Here is a 23,997-nt window from a genome sequence, read left to right as displayed (position 1 = left end):
TTGCTAAACTTCCACCAGAAGAGAAGAAAAGAACCAACTCAGGTCATCAGACCAGAGAAACCCAAAGGAGAACAAGGTGTCAGCTAAGAAAAAGGCCCTGAATTTGCATTTGCTACAGAAAAAGCAAGCAGCTGCCACTGTGAAAATCACCGTGCTCCACCTGGGAGAGGGAAATGATGCTTGCAAGGAAGCAGGCACTTCCTTGAGCAGCCTTTGTTGACCAAACCTACCCCTGAGAGTGTGAGCTCTCTTACATAAGCAGGTGCAAATCAGAGCTCTGGTGAAAGGCTCTTGGCTGATCCAGGACCAAAAAGCTGGATTTTAGCAGACAAATGGGCAGTCACAGAGCAGGTCAACCATGAGCATCTCCAATGTGATGGCAGATCACAGAATCATTGAATGCTTTGAGTTGGAATATACCTTTCAAGCTCATTTAGTTCACCACCCCTACAGTCAGCAAGGACATCTTCAATTAGAGCATGTTGCTCAGAGTCCCAAACAACCTGACCTGGAATGTCCCAGGGATGGGGCCTCTACCACCTCTCTGGGCAACCTGGGCCAGGGTCTCACCACCCTTAGTGTCAAAAATTTGTTCCTTCTCTCCAGTGTAAATCTCCCTCTTTTAGTTTCAAATTATCACCCCATGTCCTGTCCCAACAGGACACAACAGTGATGGGAGGGCTGGAACTCCTCTGGTGTGAAGCCAGGCTGAGAGAGTTGGGGTTGTTCACCCTGGGGAAGAACAGGCTCCAGGGAGACATTCTCGTGGCCTGTCAGTACTTAAAGGGGCCAAGAAGAAAGCTGGAGACAGAGTTTTCAGCAGGACCTGTTGTGACAGGACAATGGGTGATGGTTTGGGACTAAAACAGGGAGATTTAGACTGGAGAGAAGGGAGAAATTTGTTATGCTGAGTGAGGTGAGACCCTGGCCCACGTTGCCCAGGGAGGTGGTAGCTGCCCCATCCCTGTAACCATTGTAGGTCAGATTGTCTGGGGCTGTGAGCAAGATGATCCTGCCCCAGCAGTGTGGGTTGGACTAGCTGATCTCCAGACTAGCTGACCTTCCCACCCAAAGCATCCTGTGATTCTGTGAAACACCAGAGCACAGCTCTCCAGCTTACCCATGATTTACTCCAGCACATCTCCCTCTGTTCCTTTTCACGTGTAGCCTCCTTGTTTCAGCTGACTGTGTCTCGCTGCTTAACAGCTCCCATAGGACAAGCATTTACCCACAGGCTTGGAGACAGCTGATGGAAACCATCTGAAGCTGGGTATTAAGGCGGCGCGCTCGCTAACGCACACCACGGGGGGAAAGTTTATTTAATCCAAACCCATCTGACAGATGCAGCAGCTAGAGAGGACCCAGCTGACTCACTTGTCTTTCATCTGACACCTTGTGAAGGTTGGAGGACACCAGCATCAACACCTGGCCTGGCCATGAATCCTCCAAATACAGTTTATTGTAGCAGGGCCAGAGGAGGTCACAAAAATGATCCAAAGGTGGGAGCACATCTGCTGTGTGGCCAGGCTGAGAGAGATGGGGGTGGTCAGCCTGGAGAAGAATATGCTCCAGGGAGATCTTCTGGTGGCCTTTCAGTACTTAATGGGGGTATATAAAATGGGGACAGACTTCTTAGCAGGGTTACCCACAGCAGCTTGCCCAGGATCACAACACCCAGGTAGGTTTGGAATCCCTTTAGAGAAGATTACACAACAGCCTGCTCCAGGGCTCCAGCACTATCATAGCAAATAAGTTGCTCTTCATATTCAGACAGAACCTCCTGGGTTCCTGTTTGTGCCCAGTGCCTCTTGTCCTGTCACTGGGCACCACTGACAAGAGTCTGGCCCTAGGCTCTTTTCCCCAGTCCTTTGGCTCTTGTTGAGCATTGAGAAGATCTCTTCTCAGGCTGCTCTTCTCCAGGCTCAACAGCCCCAGAGCTCTCAGCCTTTCCCCCTCACAGAGATGCTCCAGGCCCCTCAGCATCTTCAGAGCCTCCCCTGGACTCTCTTCACTAGTTACCTCTCTTAAACTGGAGAGCCCAGAACCAGACCCGGGGTTACAGATGTAGACTCCTTGGGGTGGGGGGGAGGGTGGGGATAGCCTCCCTTGGACCTCTTGGCTTTCTTCACTTAATTCTAAGCTCCTGATGAAGGTGGAATGGACTGGTCCTGGCATCATTTTAGGAAGAGTCAAGGAGTTGGAGTCAAAGCCCATGGGATGGGTCAAAGCCCAATGAGTTTGGCCTGAGTGTTGTACACGACATCCTAGAAAGCACTTAAGAGGCAACACAGGCAATGCCACATCATCAATTATGGATAATAATGGCCATTTTTCATGAAGGTCTGATAAAACCCAGAACTGTGCTTCTGCAGGGGGGCACCAAGAAGAAAACAACTGGGAGAAGAACCCAGTGTGGCAACATCCATCACAAAAGAACCTACATTCTTAATTAGCACCTGTCCTTGTTGGAGTTTATCCACTGAGGTCACTAAAATGGTGTCACAAAAATCACAGAATGGGGTTGGAAAGGATGACTGGAGATTACCTAGTCCAACCCCCCTGCCAGGGCAGGATCACCTAGTGCAGGCCACAGAGGAATGTGCCCAGGTGGGTTTTGAAAGTTTCCAGAGAAGGAGATTCCACAAGCTCTCTGCGCAGCCTGCTTCAGCACTCTGTCACCCTTGCAGTAAAAGTTTTCCTTCATGTTCAGATGGAACTCCTGGGATGCAGTTTGTGCCCATTGCCCCTTGTCCTGTCACTGGGTACCAGTAAAGAGAGGCTGGCCCTTAAGGTATTTGCAAACATTAGGAACCCCTCAGGCTCAACAGCCCCAGGGCTCTAGCCTTTCCTCCTCACAGGGATGCTCCAGGCCCCCCAGCATCTTCAGAGCCTCCACTGGACTCTCTCCAGTAGTTCCCTGTCCTTCTTGAATTGGGGAGCCCAGGACTGGACACAACACTCCAAATGAGGCCTCACCAGGGCAGAATGGAGGGGAAGAAGAACCTCCCTACTGGCCACACTCTTCTTCATGGACCCCAAAAGAACCTTGGCCTTCTTGGCCATGAGGGCATATTGCTGTCTCATGGTCAACTCGTTGTCTACCACCACCTCCAGGTCCTTCTCCATGAAGCTGCTTTCCAGCAGGTCACCCCCTAACCTGTACTGGAGCAGAGGACTGTTCCTCCTTTGATGTCCCATAACACTTGGAACAGGCCATGGAGGTTATTCTTGCCCAGGTGCAGGACCCTACACTTGCCCTTGCTGAACCTCACGAGGCTCACCTCACGTGTCGTGGGCCTTGCCGGCTGCGCTCTTTGTGGTTCAAACCCCAGACAGATGGACAGGCAAAGGCAGAAGGAGGGAAGATTCACCTCCCACCCTGAATTATTCAGAAGAGCAGGGACTGCTCATCTTTAACAAGCCATCATTTTATGAAGCAAGGCTCACATTTTTTTCCTTGATTCAGTAGAATATCAGAAACTCTCCGGGGTCCATTTGAGGACTTTCTAGTTGGAGTCAAAGGCACAAACTCAGCACTTTTGGATGTTATTTAGAGAAGAAAATTAACCCTTAATGGTCCAAGCTGGTATTTCTCCTCTCCCCAGTTAAATATGGCCTGCTCAGCAACTTCTCCCCATACATAATTACAGGCTGCTATCCATCATCTGGAGGAGAATGCTTTGGTGACACTCTCAAAGTGACACGGTAAGCACTTTTACTAATAGAATAAATATTCTAAATATCTCCTTTGTATTTTCATTTAAATTGGAATCTCTTAAAAATAATTGTAGGGACTTTGCCTCCGTGGCCAGTTGCAAAGGGGAGTTGGAGGGAGGTGGCTGGATGCTGGTGCTTTCCTTCCAAAGAAATGTTCCCCCTGCTTGCAGAGCCCTCCACGTGCTGCCAAAGAAATTAATTAGGCACCAGCTAATTGATGAGTGGTTCCTTCCACTGCTGCTGGTGTCCTCCTTTCCTTCAAGTTCTCACTTTTGGCTTTTTACTCCTTCCTTTTCCCTTTGGTTTTAATTCCTTAGTGGTTTTTCTTCCTCGGTGGTTTCTCCTGGGGAAGGGATGGGTTTGGCCCTTTGCAGAATCATAGAATAGTTTTGGTTGGGCTGACCTTTAAGATCATCAAGTTCAACCACCAGCCCAGCACTGCCAGGTCACTAATTAGCCATGTCCCTCAGCACTGTGTCTGCATCGCTCTGAAATCCCTCCAGGGATGGAGATTCCACCACTGCCCTGCACAGCCAGGCCTTGACAACCCTTTCTGTGAAGAAATGGTTCCAACCTAAACCTCTCCTGGTGCAACTTCAGGCCATTTCCTGCTGTCCTGTCACTTGTTCCTTAGGAGAAGAGACCAATCCCCACCTGGCTCCAGCCTCCTTTCAGGGAGCTGGAGGGAGCCAGAAGGTCTCCCCTGAGCCTCCTTTTCTCCAGGCTTGACAATCCCAATTGCTTCAGTAGCTCCTCACCAGACCCTTCACCAGCATTGTTGCCCTTCTCTGGAGGTACTGCAGCCCCACAATTGAAACAAAATTCAAGGTGCAGTCTCACCAGTGATAATCCCTGCCCTGCTCCTAAAGATGGGCCAACATTGCACAGCAAATGATAGATCTGTTAGTTTGTGTTGGAAGGGATATTTAAAGCTCACCTAGTCCAACCCCCCTCCAGTCAGCAGGGACATCTGCAACTAGAGCAGGTTGCTCAGAGCCCCAAACAACCTGACCTGGAATGGTTCCAGGGATGGGGCAGCTACCACCTCTCTGGGCAACCTGGGCCAGGGCCTCACCAACTTCACTGCAACAAATTTCTTCATTCTCTCCAGTCTCAATCTACCTCTTTTGGTTTAAGATCCCTCAGCCTTTCCTCCTCACAGAGATGCTCCAGGCCCCTCAGTATTCTTGTGGCACTCCAGTGGACTTTCTCCAGTAGTTCCCTGTCCCCCTTGAACTGGGGACACCAAAACTGGATACAATATTCCATCGGTGGCCTCATTAGGGCAGAGCATAGGGGCAGGAGGACCTCCCTCCACCTGCTAGTCACACTGTTCTTCATGCACCCCAGGAGACCTTCTCATCCACGAGACCACATTGCTGGCTCATGGTGAACTTGCCCAGCAGGACTCCCAGGTCCTCCTTCACAGAGCTCCTTTCCAGCAGGTCACCCCTCACCTGTACTGGTGCAGGGAGTTATTCCTCCCCAGGTGCAGGACCCCACATTCATCCTTGAACTTCATGAGGGTCAACTCTGCCCAATTTGTACAGCAAAGACACATTCACCCCAAGAACCCAAAAGCTGGTTCCCTCTTTACCTTCTCGCCCATGGGACAATAACCTTTGAGGAAATCTTGGCACACTTCTGCCTTCCTGGAGACATAGACATGGCTGTAGGGGCAGTTGCTGTTGCTGCAGATGCCCTTCAAGAAGTAGGAGCACACTGGCATCTGCAAGAGCAGAGGATGAGAAATTTGTTAGTGCCCTCCCCAACTCATGATTAGGAGCCACTCAGACACCAGACCTGAAATAAAACCATGACATGAGTTAAATAAAGAGAAGCCTCCCACCAGTCTGAGCATCCCCAAACGAGTATTGACCAAGGCTGAGAGACCTGGGGCTGTCGTCTGGAGAAGACTGAGAGAAGATCTTACTAATGTTTATAAATACCTTAAGAGTGGGTGTCAAGAAAAAGGTGCTAGTTCTTCTCAGTGGTGCCCTGTGATAGGTCAAGGGGTGATGGACACAAACTGGAACCCAGGAAGATCTACCTCAACATGAGGAAGAACTTCTTTACTGTGAGGGTGCTGGAGGCCTGGAGCATGGTGCCCAGAGAGGTTGTGGAGTCTCCTTCTCTGGACACTTTCAAGACCCATCCTGATGCATTGCTGTGTGACCTGTCCTAGGTGATCCTGCTTTGGTAAGCGGTTGGATCTCTGGATGATCTCTAGAGGACCCTCCTACCATTCTATGACTCAATGATAAGCACAGGTGAGGCTGTGTGGAAAAAATATCATTTTTGTGACAGAATGATAGGGATTGGAAGGCACCTCTTGAGTTCATCAAGTCTAACCTCCCTGGCAGAGCAGGATCATGTAAGGCAGGTCACACAGGAACACATAGGAACATAAAGAAGGTCACAAAGGAACACATCCAGGTGGGTTTTTAATGTCTCCAGAGGTGGAGACTCCACCACCTTTCAGGGCACCCTTCAATTAAAGAAATTCGTCCTCATGTTTAGATGGAACTTCTTACATTCAACTTTGTGCCTCTTACCCCTTGTCCTGAAGGACACATCAGGGTTTTAGCTAAATTGCCTCACTTAAGAGAAATTGTTGGGTTAATGGTTGGGCTTAAAGGTCTCTTCCAACCAACAAGATTCTGTGATTCTAAACAGAGGGAAGGAGGGGTGTAGGGGGGGAAGCAGAAAGAAAACAAAGGGTGCTTTAAAAGAGAAGAGTTTATTTTTAATTGTCTTTTAACTGCAGACATTAACATAAAGGACAGGGCTCTGGGGCTATCTTCTTTTGGTGCTGGTGGTGTGACCGTAAATGATTCCCTTAATGTAGTTTTTGATATAGAGCCCAAATTAGCTCTAATAAAAAGGGATAATAAAGGCAGCTCTTCTGCACAAAAAAAAAACAACCAGCAAACCCCCTCCTCGCTGTCAAGCCCTGAGCCATTATCAAGAGGAAGCAGCACTCTCATTTCAATTAACCTTGTTTGCACCCCACCACGTCCACACAAATAACAATAACATTAATTCAAGGCGCTGGTGCGGCGCCTCCGTATTAGACAGCTCCTGACGATGGTACAAGCTCCGGAGCCAGCAGCTAATGAACCCGAAACTCAACGTGAAATTTTTGTCCAAATTGCTCACAACAGAGTTTTTTGAAGCTCTATTAAGGAGAAAAAATGCTGATTCTTTGGGAGTTCCTCAAGGGGAAAAGCTGTTGTAGCAGCAACGGGGGCGGCTGCCCGAGTCTTAGCCTCTCGCTAACCTTCGCTCGCAAAACCATTCATTCTGATTTACTGCCTTCTCTCAAGTCAGAGTACTGTGGATTCATGGAATGGCTTGGGTTGGAAGGGACCTTCAAGATCATCCAGTTTCAACTCCCCTGCCATGGGCAGGGACACATTCCACCAGACCAACAGAACTGGTTGCGCAAGGCCTCATCCAACCTCTGCTCCCCAGAGAGGGAGCATCCCCAACCTCCCTGGGCAATCTGTTCCAGTATCTCTTGCCCCCTGTAAGTACTGGAAGGCCACGAGAAGGTCCCCTGGAGCACTCTCTTCTCCAGGCTGAACAACCCCTACTCTCTCAGCCTGGCCTCACAGCAGAGGGCTTCCAGCCCTCCCATCACTGGGGTGGCCTCCTCTGGCCCCACTCCAACAAGTCCATGTCTCTGCTGTACTGAGGACCCCAGAGCTGGCCCCAGCACTGCAGGTGGGGTCTCAGCAGAGCGGAACAGAGGAGCAGAATCCCCTCCCCCACCTGCTGCCCACATTGCTTTTGACTTTTTATAGGAAATAAATAAAAAAAACCCAATCCAGCCTTTTTTCCTCCTATCAATCCTCATCCCCAGCCCTGAGCTGACGTGCCAGGAGGCAGGAGAGCAGCTGTCCCCCGTCTATCTTCTCTATTTTATCTACTGGTGATGAAGTGACTCAGAAGGGAGCTCCATGTACCAAACATCTGGCGCTCTGTGCCTCGCGCCGCGACTCCGCTCAGCGCCGCCAGAACTTACAAGCTCCCTGCTGACAACAAGCACGCCTCAGGCACACAGAGGGGAAGGGAGACAAGGAAAACTCTGAGCCCAAAGGCAAATCATGTTGGAGAAGGTCTTCTCCCAGACAACAATGAGACACAGTGTCCCATGGGTTAAATCCTTTACAGGTCAGTAACTGCTCTACAGAAGCACAGAATCAGAGAATCATTTGGGTTGGAAGAGACCTTTAAGATCATCCAATCCAAATGTTACCCCAGCAGTGGCAGACCACCACTACACCATGGCCCTCAGCACCACATCTAGATAGCTTCTCAACCCCTCCAGAGATGGAGAATCCATCCCTGCCCTGGGCAGCCTGGTCCAGGCTTTCACAAGCCTTACCAAGAAGAAATTTTTCCTCATGTCTAACTCCAACCTCCCCTAGTGCAACCTGAGGCCACTTCCTCTTGGGCTCGTTCCTTGGAAGAAGAGACTAATCCCAACCTGCCTCCAAACTCCATCTGAGGTGTTCCATTGAGTCAGAAGGTCTCCGCTTCATTTCTCCAGACTAAACAACCCCATTTCCCTCAGCTGCTCCTCAAAAGACTTGTGCTCCAGACCCTTCACCAGGTTTGGTGCCCTTCTCTGGACACACTCCAGCCCCTCAGTGTCCTTCTTGGAGTAAGAGGCCCAAAACCAAACACAGGATTCGAGGTGTGACCTCAGCAGTGCCCCGTCCCAGAGCACAGTCACTTCCCTGGTCCTCCTGGCCACACTCTTGGCAGAGCCAGGATGCTGGTGGTTTTCTTGGCTATCTGGTTACATTCCTGGCTCATTTCCAGCCACACCAATACCCCCAGGTCCTTTCCCACTGGGCAGTCTCCAGCCACTCTGCTCCCAGTCTGGAGCTTTCATGGGACTGTTGTAACCGAAAGTGCACAACCTGACACTTGGTGCTGTTGAACCTCATCCCAGTAGCCTTGGCCCATTGATCCAGCCTGGCCAAATACCTCTGTAATGCCTCTCCTTGCTCAAGTAAGTCAGCTCTGCCACCCAACATGGTGTCTTTTGTAGATATACTGAGGGTGCCTTGATCCTCTCATCCAAATCTTCTAGGTGAGCTCTGACCCCTGCTACGCTTCAGGCTCAGCTGAGGAAGCTTCAACAAAGCTGTTTTTGATAAAGAACATCCCAGAAGTACAGCTATGGGGGGCAGCAGACTCTGTGATTAAGCCTCATGGGCTTCTCCAGGAAAAGAGGTCCCAACTCACATCCTACTTTCTGGCATCTCTATCCCAACAGCAGAGCCTCAACACCAGAGTTGATGTGAAACTTCTCCCCATGCAGACACCTCCCCAGCTGGTGCTCCAGTACCCTGGTGGGATTCACCCTCCTGCTGCTCTCTGGATGATCCTTCGTGATCCTCCAAATCCCATCCACCAAAGCTGAAATGTAAATATGGGTTTGAAGCACATCCCAGCTCAGTGAAGAACCCACAGCTACACTTAGCCTTCAGCACTGACTTCACCTCGGCTTTGACGCTTGAGGTCTCCAAAGCTACATCCAAGCACAGATCCTCCCCACTGACTGGAGGTTAATTTGCTAAATTGTCACCTGATAATCACTACAAGAAAATCTAATTATTTTTCCACCTTGCTCTGTGTAATGAAACCATAGAGCTCCAAATCCATCAAGAAGGCTGAAAATGATGATGAGCTTTGCCAGCTGCTTTCACTGCCTGGCTTTTTAGAAGGGTTAATTTAAACCTCCAAGCTCTTCCATATCAAAACATCCTCCTCCTCCTCTGAGCCCAGCTCAAGGGGATGGAGATAGCGAAGGACTGGATGCAACTAAATGCTGCTTTCAGAAAATCACACAGGCTCCTGGCATGGTGGGAGTTGGAAGGGACCTCTGGAGACCACCCAGTCCAACCCCTCTGCTGAACCAGGGTCACCCACAGCAGGTTGCCCAGGATCACCATGTCCAGGTAAGTTTGGAATCTGTCCAGAGGAGGAGACTCCACAACCTCTCTGGCACCCCAGGAAGCCATTGACATTTTTGGCCATGAGGGAATATTGCTTTTTCATGGTCACCTTGTTGTCCACCAGCACTCCCAGGTCAGCAGAGCTTCTTCCCAGCAGGTCACCCCTCACCTGCACTGATACAGAAAACTACTCTTCTCCACATGCAGGATCTACACTTGCCTTGCTGAACTGCCATGCTCTTATTCTCCCATTCCTGGAGTCTGACCATTCCTTAACCCAACACACATCATCCAACACAGCCCCAGGTTTTCTGGTTTCCAACCTGCTGCTTACCACATTCATCTGCTGATTCACCATGCTGGCTGAAGACACACTTTGTCATCACAACACTGTCAAGTGCCTGAAGAGCTTGGTAAGCAAACTAAGGTACTCTATTGGAAGCACTCAATGAGGCAGACCTCCTTACAACCACCAGTGGAGATCTGCTCACACACAGAGCTGCACTGCTCTCATTGGGAAGCCATACAGACCTTGTCTTTGGACACCTTGTGCGAAAATGAACAGGTCCCATCTGTCTTCTTGCATGTGCCACGGAGAAACCTGTAGATACACCAGAAGGAGAAGGTTGAGTATGATGTGGGTTGCAAAACAATGGGTTTTAACCACCAAGCACATCTTGCCCCATTGCTGTGTTTGCCCCAAGGCCACAAATAAAGATGGCTGCTGTGGACCTTGCTGTTGAAGCTCATTTCATGGTGTAAGGCCTTTTTCTACGTGAAAGGAGGCTGGAGCCAGGTGGGGGTTGGTCTCTTCTTCCAAGGAGCACAGCCCAGACTCAGACCTGGTCATCAACATTAGAAGAACCAAGGACTTCCTAACTGGAATCCTTTGTCCTTTATGTCACCATAATTAGTCCAGACCAGACCCCTTGGACACATCACGAGGATGTGTTATGGGAGAATGACTGAGAACCAGTGACATCAATTAAAAACCCAGTAAATCACCTTGTCCTCCTCTGTGGTCTCCCATCAAGCTTTGGGCAATCTCCAAATGATTTCTAGCACAGCAGCAATTTTATGGAGAAATTACTGCAGGAGTTCATCAATGGAGTTGGCTTCTCCACGCTTTTTAAACGACTAAGAATGGAGTTTAATCAACTGTTGGGCAGGTCTAACGAGCTGGTGACATGAATCAGTCCTCCTGTGGTAAATTACCAAGTCTCAGTGCTTCATGATGCCACAAGCCAGAGGATTCAAACCTGTCACATGGATCTGAGAAAAGCTGCAGGAAGAAATCACCTGGTGTGTGGTCAGGGCAGGCTCTCAAGTTGCAGAAACACGGAATCCCAGCATGGTGGGGATTGGAAGGGACCTCTGGAGATCATCCAGTCCAAATCCCCTGCTAAAGTAGGGTCATCCACAGAAGGTTGCTCAGGATCACAACATGCAGGTGGGTTTGGAATCTCTTGAGAGAAGGAGACTCTGCAATCTCTCTGGGCAGGCTGGTCCTATACTTTGTTGCCCTCAAAGCTTCTCCTCATGTTCAGATGGAACCTCCTGGGTTCCAGTTTGTGCCCACTGTCCCTTGTCCTGTCACTGGGCACCACTGAGAAGGGACTGGCCCTAGTGTGGCTGCATTTGGATTACTGGGTCTGGTTCTGGGCTCCCCAGTTCAAGAGAGACAGGAACTACTGGAGAGAGTCCAGCAGAGGCTCCAAAGCTGCTGAGGGGCCTGGAGCCTCTCTGTAAGATGTTCAGCAACAGCTGAAGGGCTGGGGGCAAGAGGATGGGGCCAGAATCTTTTTGGTGATGCCCAGTGACAGGACAAGGGACACCAGGCACAAACTTGAACCCTGGAGGTTCCATGAGGGTGCTGGAGCACTGGAACCATACTTCCCAGAGAGGCTGTGAAGCCTCCTTCTTTAGAGAGATTCTGAACCCTCCCGGGCATTGTGATCCTGGGCACCCTGCTGTGGGTGCCCCTGCTTTAGCAGAGGGGTTGAACAGGATGATCTTCAGAGGTCCCTTCCAACTCCCACCATGCTGGGATCCTGTGATTCTGTGACTCTAGAGGTCTAAGCAGTGCCTCAAGGTGATCAGGGAACAATTTCTCCATGTTTTGTAAGAACCATAAGTGGGGTGGCACCAGCAGTAGAGTTGAGCAGCCAGCTGAGGACACAGTACTGACAGTTCATAATTCAGGTATGTATCCCATTGCCATAGATAGCAAGAAAAGGACTAAAGAAATTGATCCAACAAACCCAACGGTTGACTATTCCATGATGATGGTTGGGTGGCAACCTCTAGCCATTGACAACCAAACCCTACCAGGCTGCAGAGCTTCATTGCAAGAAGCTGAGAGGTTCCCAGCCAAGAGAAAAAAACCCTTTGTGCCTCATCAGAGAAGAAATGTTACAAAGAACAACTGAAGGAGCTGAGACTGTTTAGTTTGGAAAAGAGGAGGCTGAGGGGAGACCTCATTGCTCTCTACAACTTTCTGAGAGGATGTTGTGGAGAGGCTGGTGCTGGTCTCTTCTCACAGGTAATTAGTGACAGAACAAGAGGGAATGGCCTCAAGCTGTGACTGGGACATTAGGAAAAAATATTCTCATGGAAAGAGGGGTCAGGCATTGGAATGTGCTGCCCAGGGAGGTGGTGGAGTCACCAAGCCTGGATGTGTTTAAAGGTGGTGCTTGGGGATATGGTTTAGGGGTGAACCTTGTAGAGCAGGGTTATCGGTTGGACTTGGTGATCCTGAGGGTCTTTTCCAACCTGGATGTTTCTGTGATCCTGTGGTGAGTTTTCCTCCTGTAGGTACCTCCCAACCCAACAGCGCTGGGTAGACCTTAGGTGTGATCCAGCTGTGATCACGGTCTCACAGCTCTGTCCTCAGGCTGTTTCCCCGAGGAATATCACTCGAGCAAGCCCCAAGCCAACCAAAGCCCAGTGTGCTGTGGTGGGCCACAGCTGCTGCGCCCAGGCGTACCTGGTGCAGACGGCCACCTTCTCTGGGTCGTGGATGTAGGGGCAGCTGTCGCCGCGGTTGCACTTGCCGAAGCGGTTGTAGTACATGCAGTACTCCTTCTTCTTCTTCTTCTGCTTGGCCTGGCGGATGATGGCCAAGCTCCGCTGCACCGCGCGGCTGCACCAGAGAGACACACGGCGTCAGGCAACGCCACCCGCTGCACCACACCCACACACAGAAGAGAGGTCAGAGAGCAGCCCAAGTCTGACATTCAGGCAGTTCATGCTGGGTCTTAGGTCTTCCTGCTTTTTGGCCAGCCTTAGCCTGAATCTTGAAAAAGCTACAAGATGAGGCCAGTCACCCTGGAAACGTCAGCACTGGGTGACCGACCACCCCGTGCAGCAGCTGTGGTCAGCTTCCTGGAATGCCCCTCTGCAGAAGAACCCTGGGGAACCACAAGGCACCCATGAGTCAGCCAGGTGCTGTTGTGGTGGTGACACCAACCGCGTCCTGGGCTGCAGGAGCAGGGATGTAGCCATGAGGATGAGGGAGGGGATCTGTCCCTTCTATTTAGCCCACAGCTGGGCACTGAATCCAGTTTAGAGCTCTCAGTACAACACAGAGATGGATGGCAGTGTGTCCAGTGGAGGTCACCTGGACAATTGGAGCTCAGCAAAGAGAAGGCCAAGGGAGATCTTATTGTCCCCTCTGAGTGCTTAGTGGGATGGTGTAGAGAAGGTGGAACCAGACCTTCTCAAAGAGAATGACCTTTGGGGCAGGAGGAAAGGAATCTCTCCAGAGGTGAGAAAGCTCTCACCTCTGTGACTGTGATTCTCAACTTTGATTTTACGAGCTGACTAGATGTCCTTCAAAGTTCCCTTCCAACCCAAAACATTCCATGATTCTGCAATGCTAAATTCCCTCTTTGTGGGTGGGACAGTGAGAAAAAAGACCTGCAGGCTGGAATGGGCTTCTCCATTAGGGTTGGTGGAAAAACCCCAAAATACCCCTTGAGAACAATGTGGTTGATTTAAAAAGGGACTTTTCAAACTGGATTGGGCATTCCCTGTTCACAGAAACCCTTGGTGGTTCAAACCCATTTCAACTAGAACCTGCAGCTTTCTGCTGAGTTCACAACCATCTCTTAGTTGAGGTTGGGGACCTTATTGCTCTCTACAACTCCCTGAAAGAGGCTGCAGTGAGGTGGGAGTGGGTCTCTTCTCCCTGGCATCAGGTGACAGATATGAGGAAACAGCCTCAAGTTGCTCCAGTGGAGGTTTAGGTTGGAAATCAGGAAAAATTTCTTTACTGCAAGGCAGTGGAACAGGCTGCACAGGGAGGTGGTGCAGTCACCACCCCTGGAGGTGTTCAAGAAACGTATGGACATGGCACTTGGGGACATGGGTTAATAGCCATGGTGGTCTTAGATCAGTGTTGGACTCAAAGATCTTGGAGGTCTTTCCCAATCAAAACGATTCTATGATTCTATGAAAAGCAGCACCCAGAGCTCCACCACAGCCACTTAAACAACTGCATCTCATGCTTCTGACACCCTCCTGAGCACCAACCACCCTGCTCCTCCCTGTGACTACTGACCTGGCGATGTACCGGCTTGTAGCTGATCTGTTCAGGCAGCTGGATGGAGAGAAGCCAGGACTGGGCACGCAGTGTGACCTCCCTGCTGGAAACACAGGAAAAACATGGAAACACTGCTCAGAATCAAGAAACTGTACAGAAACTCACATACCTCCTAACATCTTAGGTCCACAAAAGTGATCACAGGGGTGGAGCATCTCTGCTGTGAGGACAGGACAAGAGAGTTAGGGATGTTCAGCCTGCAGAGGAGAAAGCTCCAAGGAGACCTTCCGGTGGTCTTTCAGTGCTTAAAGAAGAGCTGTGATAATGATGGCAGGTCTTGTTGGAACAGGACCAGGGGTGACATTTCAGACTAAAAGAGGGAGATTTAGACTGGAGAAAAGGAAGAAATTTGTTACACTGAGGGTGGTGAGACCCTGGCCCTGGTTGCCCAGAGAGGTGGTAGGTGCCCCATGCCTGGAACCATTCCAGGTCAGGTTATTTGAGGCTCTGAGCACATCCCTGCCCATGGCAGGGGGGCTGGACTAGATAACCTTTAGAAGTCCATTTCCCCCCCAGCCATCCCATGATCTGGTTGGTTAACCCAAAACAAGCAGCTCCCAGAGCCCAGACTGATGAGGATTTTCTTGTGGACCTCCATGTTGCCAGCACCTCTGGAGTGATCCCAGCTAGAAGGCTCCTTACTAGCTCCAAACTCAACAAGGACCTTTCCCTTCGGCACCAGACTGTACCAAAACCCCTCCAGGCAAATCCCAGGCTTGTGCTGTAAATTTCCATCTCTCTTATGAGGAAAGACTGAGAGGATTGGGTCTGTTCATCTGGAGAAGAGAAAGCTGGGCAGGGATACTCTCAGTGCTTATGAGTGATTAAAGGGTGGGTGTCAGGAGGATAGGACCAGGCTTTTCTCAGTGGTACTCACTGACAGGACACACAAACTGGGACACAAGATGTTCCATCTAAACATAAGGAGGAACTTCTTTAAGGGTGACAGAACACTGGGACAGGATGCCCAGAGATGTGAAGGACGTCTCCATTTCTGCAGACACTGAAAACCTGCCTGGACCTGTTCCTGCGTGACCTTGTCTAGGTGACCCTGCCTTGGCAGCGGGGGTTGGACTCGATGCTCTCCAGAGGCCCCTTCCAACCCCCACCACGCTGTGATTCGGCCAGCTGGGGAAGCCCAGACACATAATTAAATTGTCCTTGACTGGCAGAGGAGAAGAATTGAATGGAAAATAAAGGCTGCATCCCAGCTTTCCAGGTGGTGGGACTGAAGCTCAGTCACTCACCTGCCAGCCCGGGCGTGCTGGGAAGTGAAGGAGTGGAATTTGATAGCGCGGCAGCAGCGCTGTCCCTGCGCGCGAGCTGTCACTCGGGCTGCCGGCCTCGGAGCAGCTCCATCTGTTCCCTCTCCAAGTGAAACCACAGGCACAGGCATGATGCTCCCTCAGACGGAGCAGCCTCTGCACAGCACACCCCGAAGCACGCTGCAGCTCGCTGCGAGCTCGCTGCAGCTTGCCGCCGGCGCGTGGAGCAGCACCAGGACTCTTGAGTTGCTGCTGAGGGGTTTTTCGGCCTGGGTTTTAGGTTTCCACCTGGCTGCAGAGCTGCCTGGCTCCAGTAATCAGAGAATTATGGAACTTTATAGAGAATTACAGAGGGGACCTTGGAATGTCATCCAGTCCAACTCCACTGCTAAAGCAGAGTCACCCACAGCAGGCTACCCAGGATGACAATGGCCAGGTGGCTTTAGAAGCTCTACAGAGGAGACAGCATTTCAGGGAAGCCTGCTCCAGGGCTCCAGCACCCTAAAGGCAAAAGTTCCTTCTCATGTTCAGATGGAGCCTCCTGGGTTCCTGTTTGCACCCGGTGCCCCTTGTCCTGTCACTGAGCGCCACTGACAAGAGTCTGGCCCCAGCCTTTTGCCCCACACCCTTTAAGCTCTTGCTGAGCACTGATCAGATCCCCTCTCAGGCTGCCCTTCTCCAGGCTCAACAGCCCCAGGGCTCTCAGCCTTTCCTCATCACAGAGATGCTTCAGGGCCCTCAGCAGCTTCTCAGCCTCCACTGGACTCTCTCCAGTAGTTCCCTGTCTCTCTTGAACTGAGGAGCCCAGAACTGGACCCAGAAATGGAAGTGTTGTTTCACTAGAGCAGAGTAGCAAGGGAGAAGAACCTCCCTCCACCTGCTGGATACAGACTTCTTCATGCACCCCAGAGATCGTTTGCCTTCTTGGCCACAAGGGCACATTGCTGGGTCCCAGGGAACCTGCTATCTACCAGCACTCCCAGGCCTTTCTCTGTGGAGCTTCCTTCCAGCAGGTCACCCCTGCACCTGCACTGGTGCTGGGGGTTACTCCTTGTCAGATGCAGGACCCTACACTTACCCTTGTTGAACTTCATGAGGTTCATGAGAAGCTTCTTGTCAACTCATTTTTTGGCACTGAAATCATCACAAGCCAGGTCTGGGCTGCTCAGAAGATCACAGATACTCAGATGCTCACGGAGCATCTCTTAGTGAGGACAAGGGTTAAGAAGCCAGTATGCTCCAGCAAGGTTGACCTCCCAGCTGAAGCTGGGAGAAAGACCCAACTTAAAAGTGCCACCATTAGGGGAGGGATGAAGCATCCCTCAATGCTCTGCAATGATGTTTAATGCTCCTTAAAGCAAGCTCAGCAGGATGGGCTACAGCAGGAGCCATCTCCCCAGGGCAGCAGACAGTGGCTGTAAATATTTAATACTCAGGAGTAGAAAGGGGACTCTAAAGGATGAAGCCACTCCCCAAGTGCTTGTGGGTCATTCTTCTAGTTAAAGCAGCCTGACAACCTCACCTTAGCCAGAAAGGAGAAATCACAAAAGAAAGAAATAGACAAGAAAATAAATAAAGAATGCAACAGCTGAGAGAGTAGTGGCCAGGCATGGAACAGGCTGCCCAGGGAGGTGTTGGAGTCACCATCCCCGGTTCAAAGTACATGTGCACGTGGCACTTGGGGACATGATTTATACAGAGAGCAACTATACAGCCATGGTGTATTGGTTGGGTGGGGGCACTGGGCCCAGCTTTTGTCTTCTGGCAAGAAGTCATACAGAATCCCAGAATCCCAGCATGCTGAGGGATGGAAAAGACCTCTGGAGGTCATCCAGTCCAATACACTTGCTAAAACAAGGTCACCCACAGCAGGTTGCCCAGGATCACAATGTCCAAGTGGGTCTGGAATCTCTCCACAGATGGAGACTCCACAACCTCTGAGCAGCCTGCTCCAGGGCTCTGACCCTTCAGGGCAAAGAATTTTCTCAAGTTCAGGGGAAACCTTCTGTGTTCCAGTTTGTGCCCACTGCCCCTTCTGCTGTCAATGGGCACCACTGGCCCCATCTTCTTGCCCTCCACCCTTTAGCTCTTGCTGAGCACTGAGAAGATCTCTTCTCAGGCTGAAGGTGAAAATGAAAGACAGAGATTCATAGTACAGAGAGAAAGAAATGCTTCACCGTGAGGGTGGTGACACCCTGGCCCAGGTTGCCCAGAGAGGTGATAGATGCCCCAACCTTAGATCCACTGCAGCTCAGGTTGGATGACACTGTGAGCAACCTGCTCTTGTTGCAGGTATCCCTGCTGACTGCAGGGGGCTGGACTACATGACCTTCAAGGGTCTCTTCTAACCTAAGCCAGGTGATGATTCTATGATTCTCTACTAACACACCTATGAGACAGAACTCTTTGGTCTATTGTAAGACATTTTTTTTCCCAGTCCCAAATCTATCCCATTTTTCTCCCTAACCTGGGAAAAACTTCAGGATCAGGATACAGCAGCACTGCTGTGGAATCAGGAGATAAACCCACGCACTTATGGCCTGAAACTGCACCCGGGGAGGTTTAGGCTGGACATGAGGAAAAATTTCTTTACAGCAAGAGTGGTCAGGCATTGGAACAGGCTGCCCAGAGAGTTAATGGAGTCCCTAACCCTGGAGGTGTTCAAGAAACATGTGAACATGGTTTAATGGCCATGGTGGTGCTGAGTTAATGCTTGGACTAGATTTTAAAGGTCTCCTTCAACCCAAACAATTCTATGATCCCACATTCCCTTTCCCACTATTCTCCACCAGTCCCAGGCTGGGGAGGTTTCAATAAGCAGCACAGCAACTTCCTCACCTGTGCACACTCAAAAGCAGCAGCAACAATGAGGGGAGAGGGAGAGAGGGAAAAAAAACAAACAACCAAACAACAAAAAGGCTGGAAAAAAGGGAAAGCTGCTGTGGAGAGCACCAAGAAGTGCACATTAAGGGCTTTTTAACCGATGACACGCAGCGCCGCCGCAGCCTGGATATTTTATACCCCGTGTAAGGGACAGGTGGCTTTCTCTCTCCACTTCTTTTTTCCTTTCTTCTTTTTTTTTTTGTTTCTTTCTTAATGATTTAGTTGGGTTGAAGCACATCATCCATAAGGAAATCCACAGCCCGTTGCAATCAGGGGGGGTTGTTTCTCTTCATGTATCATCCCAGCCCAAGGCTGGCGGCTCTCGGCGTCCTCAAGCGCCGAGCGCCGAGAAGTGATTGTTGTCCCCAACCCAAGCAGGAGACTCGAGGCGTCTCTCCGGAGGGAGCAAGAGCTGTCATGTTCATTAAATGCATGATTACAGCCATGATTAATAGCAGGGGCTACAGCCTAACTCCTGGGTGGGTTTTATTCCTTGCTCCTCTGAAGGAATCCACAGCTGAGTGGTCCCATGGAGCTACCGCGTTCGCTTCCCACACAAAATTCCAGATTTCGATGGAAAAGAACAGAAAGCCACAATCTATCCCCCCAAAGCCACAATCTATCCCCCCAAAACCACAATCTATCCCCCCAAAGCCACAATCTATCCCCCCAAAACCACAATCTATCCCCCAAAAGCCACAATCTATTCCCACAAAACCACAATCTATCCCCCAAAACCCACGCTCAAACCCCAAAATGCCACAATTTATCCCCCAAAAGCCACGATCTATCCCTAAAAAGCTATAATTTATTCCCCTAAACCACAATTTATCCCCCCAAATCCACAATTTATCCCCCAAATCCATAATTCATCTCCCAAAAGTCACAATCTATCCCCCTCAAACCACAATCTATCCCCCAAAAGCCAGAATTTATCCCCCAAATCCACAATCTATCCCCCAAAAGCCACAATCTATCCCCCAAATCCACAATCTATCCCCCAAAAGCCACAATCTATCCCCCAAATCCACAATCTATCCCCCAAAAGCCACAATCTGTCCCCCAAAAGCCACAATCTATCCCCCAAATCCACAATCTATCCTCCAAAAGCCACAATCTATCCCCCAAATCCACAATCTATCCCCCCAGATTTATCCTGCTGAAAGCTCCACAACCACAACATTGGTTTGAAATGAACTGGTTGGGTGCTGCACCCCTCCACCAACACCATACATTAAATTAGGACCTTTTCTTTTCTTCTGTAACACTAAAACTTGGGGCTTGAGGGGTTCTATAAATTCCAAAATCATCTCAGGGCTTGAGGGGTTACAAAACCTCTGAAACATCCCAGAGCTAGAGGGGTTCCATAGCCCCCAAAACACATCTGAGCGCTTGAGGGGTTCCGTAGCCCCTAAAACAAATCTCGGCGATCGGGGCTCCATAATCTTCAGAACATATCTCAAGGCTTAAGGGGGTTCCATAATCCCAAAACCATACCTCAAGGCTTGAGGTGTCCCTCACCTTCAACCTCTAAAGAGGTGTCCCTCACCTTCTCCTCTAAAGAAAAGTTGGCAGAGATTTGCCTTGGCAGCCCAGGAAGCATGCTCAGGAGCAACAGTTGGTGCTTTCCCGTGATTCCAGCACAGAGGAGCAGGATGCTTCCATCCAGCTCCACCATCTTCACTCAGCTCCCCTTCACCCAAGGGGTTGGGAGACATCAACCCCACTCAGAAAAGGATGCTGGAGATTTTCCTATGCATTCAAAGCTACCTGCAACACTTGCAGGCAGGGAGCATGGTTAATAATAATTGAATAATTATTTAGGAAGGGCCTTACTGCTCCTAGGGCACAGCAGAAGGAACAGGACCTCCTTGTGTGGACCTCATCCTTAGCTTGCACACCTTAGTCAGTAATTTATTCCTGATGTGGTGGAAAGGTTGAAGAAAATTGAAGTAGCCCCCAAAAAAGAGAAGGTGCAGAGGTGGAATGTGTCAAGGTCAAGGGATGTGCACGAGGGTGAGAATGTCACGCTGGGGTGATGGCCAGTGCCAGGCAGGCAGGTCACCCTCCTCAGGGACAGAAGAAACTGTCAAGCCCATTTCTGCCCCTCTGCCTCAACTAGAGATTTTCTCACCCTCTGGAGACCTTCTTGCCCTCAGTTTAGGGCCCCTCACTCCAAGAAGGACATTGAGGGGCTGGAGTGTGTCTAGAGAAGGGCAAAAAAGCTGGGTCTAGAGAACAAGTCTTGGGAGGGGCAGCTGAGGGAACTGGGATTGTTTAGTCTGGAGAAAAGGAAGTTGTAGGGAGACCTCATTGCTCAGTATAGCTCCCTGAAAGGAAGTTGGAGCCACGCTGGGGTTGGTCTCTTCTCACAAGGAACAAGCAACAGGACAAGAGGAAATGGCCTCAAGTTGCACCAGGGGAGGCTTAGGTGGGACATGAGGAACAATTTCTTCCCCAAAATGGTTGTCAAGGCCTGGCCCAGGCTGCCTAAGGCAGTGGTGTAGTCCCCATCCCCGGAGGGGTTTCAAAGCCATGAAGATGTGGTGCCGAGGGACATGGTTTAATGATGACCTGGTAGTGTTGGGTTAATGGTTGGGCTTGGTGAGCTTAATGGACTCTTCCATCCCAAACGATTCTGATTCTGTAACAGCCCCAAATCAAAGGACTTTGCTCAAGTAACCACAACCAGCAGATAGCCAGCTCCAGCAAACAATGCTCCCCAACAGGGTCTCCCCAACTTCCCGTTATTTTTGGCTCCTCAAGGGACGTTTGGCTGTGAGACACGCCACTTCCGCTCTGTTACCCAGGGAGGTGGCGGAGCCACCATCTCTGGAGGTGTTCAGGAAGCATGTGGACATAGCACTCTGGGACACGGTGTAATGGCCACGGTGGTCTCAGGTTGAAGGCTGGATTTGATGATCTTAGAAGTCTTTTCCAACCAAAACAATCCTATGACCTTGACAGGCCACAAAGCGTAGGCTGGCTCCTTTAAGAGGTGCCACTACAGCCCGCTTCGCCCTCCGCCGGCAGCAGCCGAGCGATTCATTTTGCGAAGCTTCTCCTTCAGCTTTATTGCTGAACAAAAAGTTTTGAGGCTGGCACTGGGGGAAATTTATTTCTTTAATTATTATTCATTTAAGTGGGTTCCGCTGTTTCAGGCGATCAGCACTAGCAGCTGCTGGGGGTAATTTATTTCACTCACCGGACGGACGGCAGAAGCCCTCACTCTCCACAAGGTAACAAAAAGCTGCCACTGTATCAGCAGAGCTTTTTTCCTTGCATTCTCTTGCTTGGTTGCACACAACAACAGCGTGGATGGCCCTGGGTCAGGCACTCACAAGTGGTTTATTAATGAGTAAACCTCAATTAATGAAACGCTTTGGGTTTGATGGTGTATGAGCAGCCTGCAAGCAGAGAGACTGCTGTGGAGCATCTCTCCAGCTCTGCAAGCTCCACACCAGTGCTGGATCTAGAAGTGGCCCTCAAGGTGACCGGATCCCTACCCGTCAGTGTCTGCAGTCCTGGAGTTGAAGGATTGACCTTAAAAGTGGCCAAAGGATTCCACAGTCCAAAGACAAGGCACTGAGTGAAGGGGTCATGGAATTAACCTCAAAAGGGGCCAAAGGATTGAGCAATCCCAAAGACAAGGGATTGAGTTCAAAAGGGGCCAAGAGACTAAAACCAAAAAGGACCAAGGGACTAAGACCAAAAGGGGGCAAGGGTAATCCCAAAGTAATCCCAAAGACAAGGGGACAAAGGACTGAGTTCAAAAAGGACCAAGGGACTGAATAATCCCAGAATCAAGGGACTGAGTTCAAAGGTGGCCAAGGGATTGAGCTCAAGGGGGGTCAGGGATTCAACAACCCCAAAACCAAAGGATGGAGCAATTCCAAAACCGAGGGACTGAGCTCAAAAGGGGCTAAGGAATTACAATCAAGAGGGGTAGAGGCACTGACAAATCTCAGAGCCAATGGACTGAGCATGAACGGGCCAAGAGACTGACAAATTCCAAAGACAAAAGACTGAGCTCAAAAGGGGCCAAGAGATTGAGCTCAAAAAAGGGCCAAAAGACTGAGCTAAAAAGAGCTATGGGATTGAGTAATGCTGAACCCAAGAGACTGGGACTGAAGTAGTGCAGGGATTGAGAAATCCCCAATGTAAAGGATGGAGCTCAAAGGGTGGCAAGAGTCTGAGCTTAGAAAGGGGCCAAGATAATTAGCTCAAAAGGAGCCAAGAGATGGAGCTCACAAAGGAGCCAAGGGATGGAATTCAAAAAGGGGCCAAGGGATGGGACTCAAAAAGGGGCCAAAGAATGGCATTCGAAAGGGGCCAAGGGATGGATCTCAAAAGGGGCCAAAGAATGGAACTCAAAAGGGTCCAAGGGATGGAGCTCAAAAGGGTCCAAGGGATGGAGCTCAAAAGGGGCCAAGGAATGGATCTCAAAAGGGGCCAAGGAATGGAGCTCAAAAGGGGCCAAGGCATAGATCTCAAAAAGGAGCCAAGAGACTGAACTCAAAAGGGGCCAAAGAATGGAGATAAAAAGGGGCCAAAAGGCAGAACTCAAAAGGGGCCAAAGAATGGAGATAAAAAGGGGCCAAAAGACAGAACTCAAAAGGGGCCAAAGGATGGAGCTCAAAATGAGCCAAGGGATGGATCTCAAAAAGGAGCCAAGGAATTGCACTCAAAAGGGGCCAAGGGATGGAGCTCAAAAAGGGGCCAGGAGACTGAACTCAAAAGGGGCCAAGGAATTGAACTCAAAAGGGGCCAAGCGATAGAGCCCAAAAGGGGCCAAGGGATTGCACTCAAAAGGGGCCAAGGGATTGAGCAATCAGAAAGGGATGGATCTTGAAGAGGAGCAAAGAACGAAGTAATCCCAAACCAAAGGAACTGAGCTCAAAGGGGCTGAGCAACACCACCAAACCCAGCTGAAACAAGGAAAGCCACACTCCAGTTTTCACTGTTCTCACACCTTGGTGCATGTGCTTGGCTTCTCCTCCACCAGCTTCTTCCTTAACCCTTGGCTACTCAGTCCTAACATGTTTAAAGTGTCCAGTCTTAAATCTTCTTGCCCTACCTGGACAACTATGTCCAGCTCTGGAGCTGCTAGTGAAGAAAGACATGGACTTGCTCAAGTGGGTCCACAGGAGGCCATGAAGATGATCAGAAGGCTGGAGCACCTCTGCTGTGAGACCAGGATGAGAGAATTGGGATTGTTCATCCTGGAGAAGAGAAGGCTCCTGGGAGACCTTCTGGTGGCCTTTCAGTACTTAAATGGGGCCAAGGGAAAGATGGGGAGGGACAACAGGACAGCTCAAGGGGTGATGGTTTATAACTGAAAGAGAGAAATTTAGACTGGAGAGAAGGAATGAATTTTTTTACAATGAGGGTGATGAGACCCTGGCCCAGGTTGCTCAGACAGGTGGTAGATGCCCCATCCCTGGAACCATTCCAAGTTAGGTTGGATGGGGCTCTGAGATACGTGGTGCCCCTTCCTATGGCAGGGGGTTGGGCTCCCTGATCCCTTTCCAATCCAATCCATTCTGTGATTCCCTGA

The 23,997-nt window shown here is 50.3% G+C and overlaps 1 protein-coding gene across 2 annotated transcripts in view; it reads right to left on the bottom strand.

Moving 5' to 3' along the window:
• The window catches only part of ZC3H3 (zinc finger CCCH-type containing 3), a 149,351-nt gene that overhangs the window by 21,040 nt on the left and 104,314 nt on the right, over positions 1-23,997 (bottom strand). The window contains exons 6-9 of one of the 2 annotated variants that reach the window (XM_054167310.1): positions 14,251-14,335; positions 12,676-12,831; positions 10,221-10,290; positions 5,315-5,446 (exon numbers count right to left, since the gene is read on the bottom strand). In XM_054167310.1, the coding sequence (XP_054023285.1) occupies positions 5,315-5,446; positions 10,221-10,290; positions 12,676-12,831; positions 14,251-14,335 (443 nt within the window). The remainder of the gene's footprint in view (positions 1-5,314; positions 5,447-10,220; positions 10,291-12,675; positions 12,832-14,250; positions 14,336-23,997) is intronic. The other variant, XM_054167311.1, reaches the window with a different exon arrangement.

Source organism: Dryobates pubescens, chromosome 14 (assembly GCF_014839835.1).
Source record: "Dryobates pubescens isolate bDryPub1 chromosome 14, bDryPub1.pri, whole genome shotgun sequence".
Lineage (NCBI taxonomy): Eukaryota > Metazoa > Chordata > Aves > Piciformes > Picidae > Dryobates > Dryobates pubescens.
The sequence above is the reverse complement of the archived record's forward strand: the minus strand, read 5'-3'. Positions and strand labels throughout refer to the sequence as shown.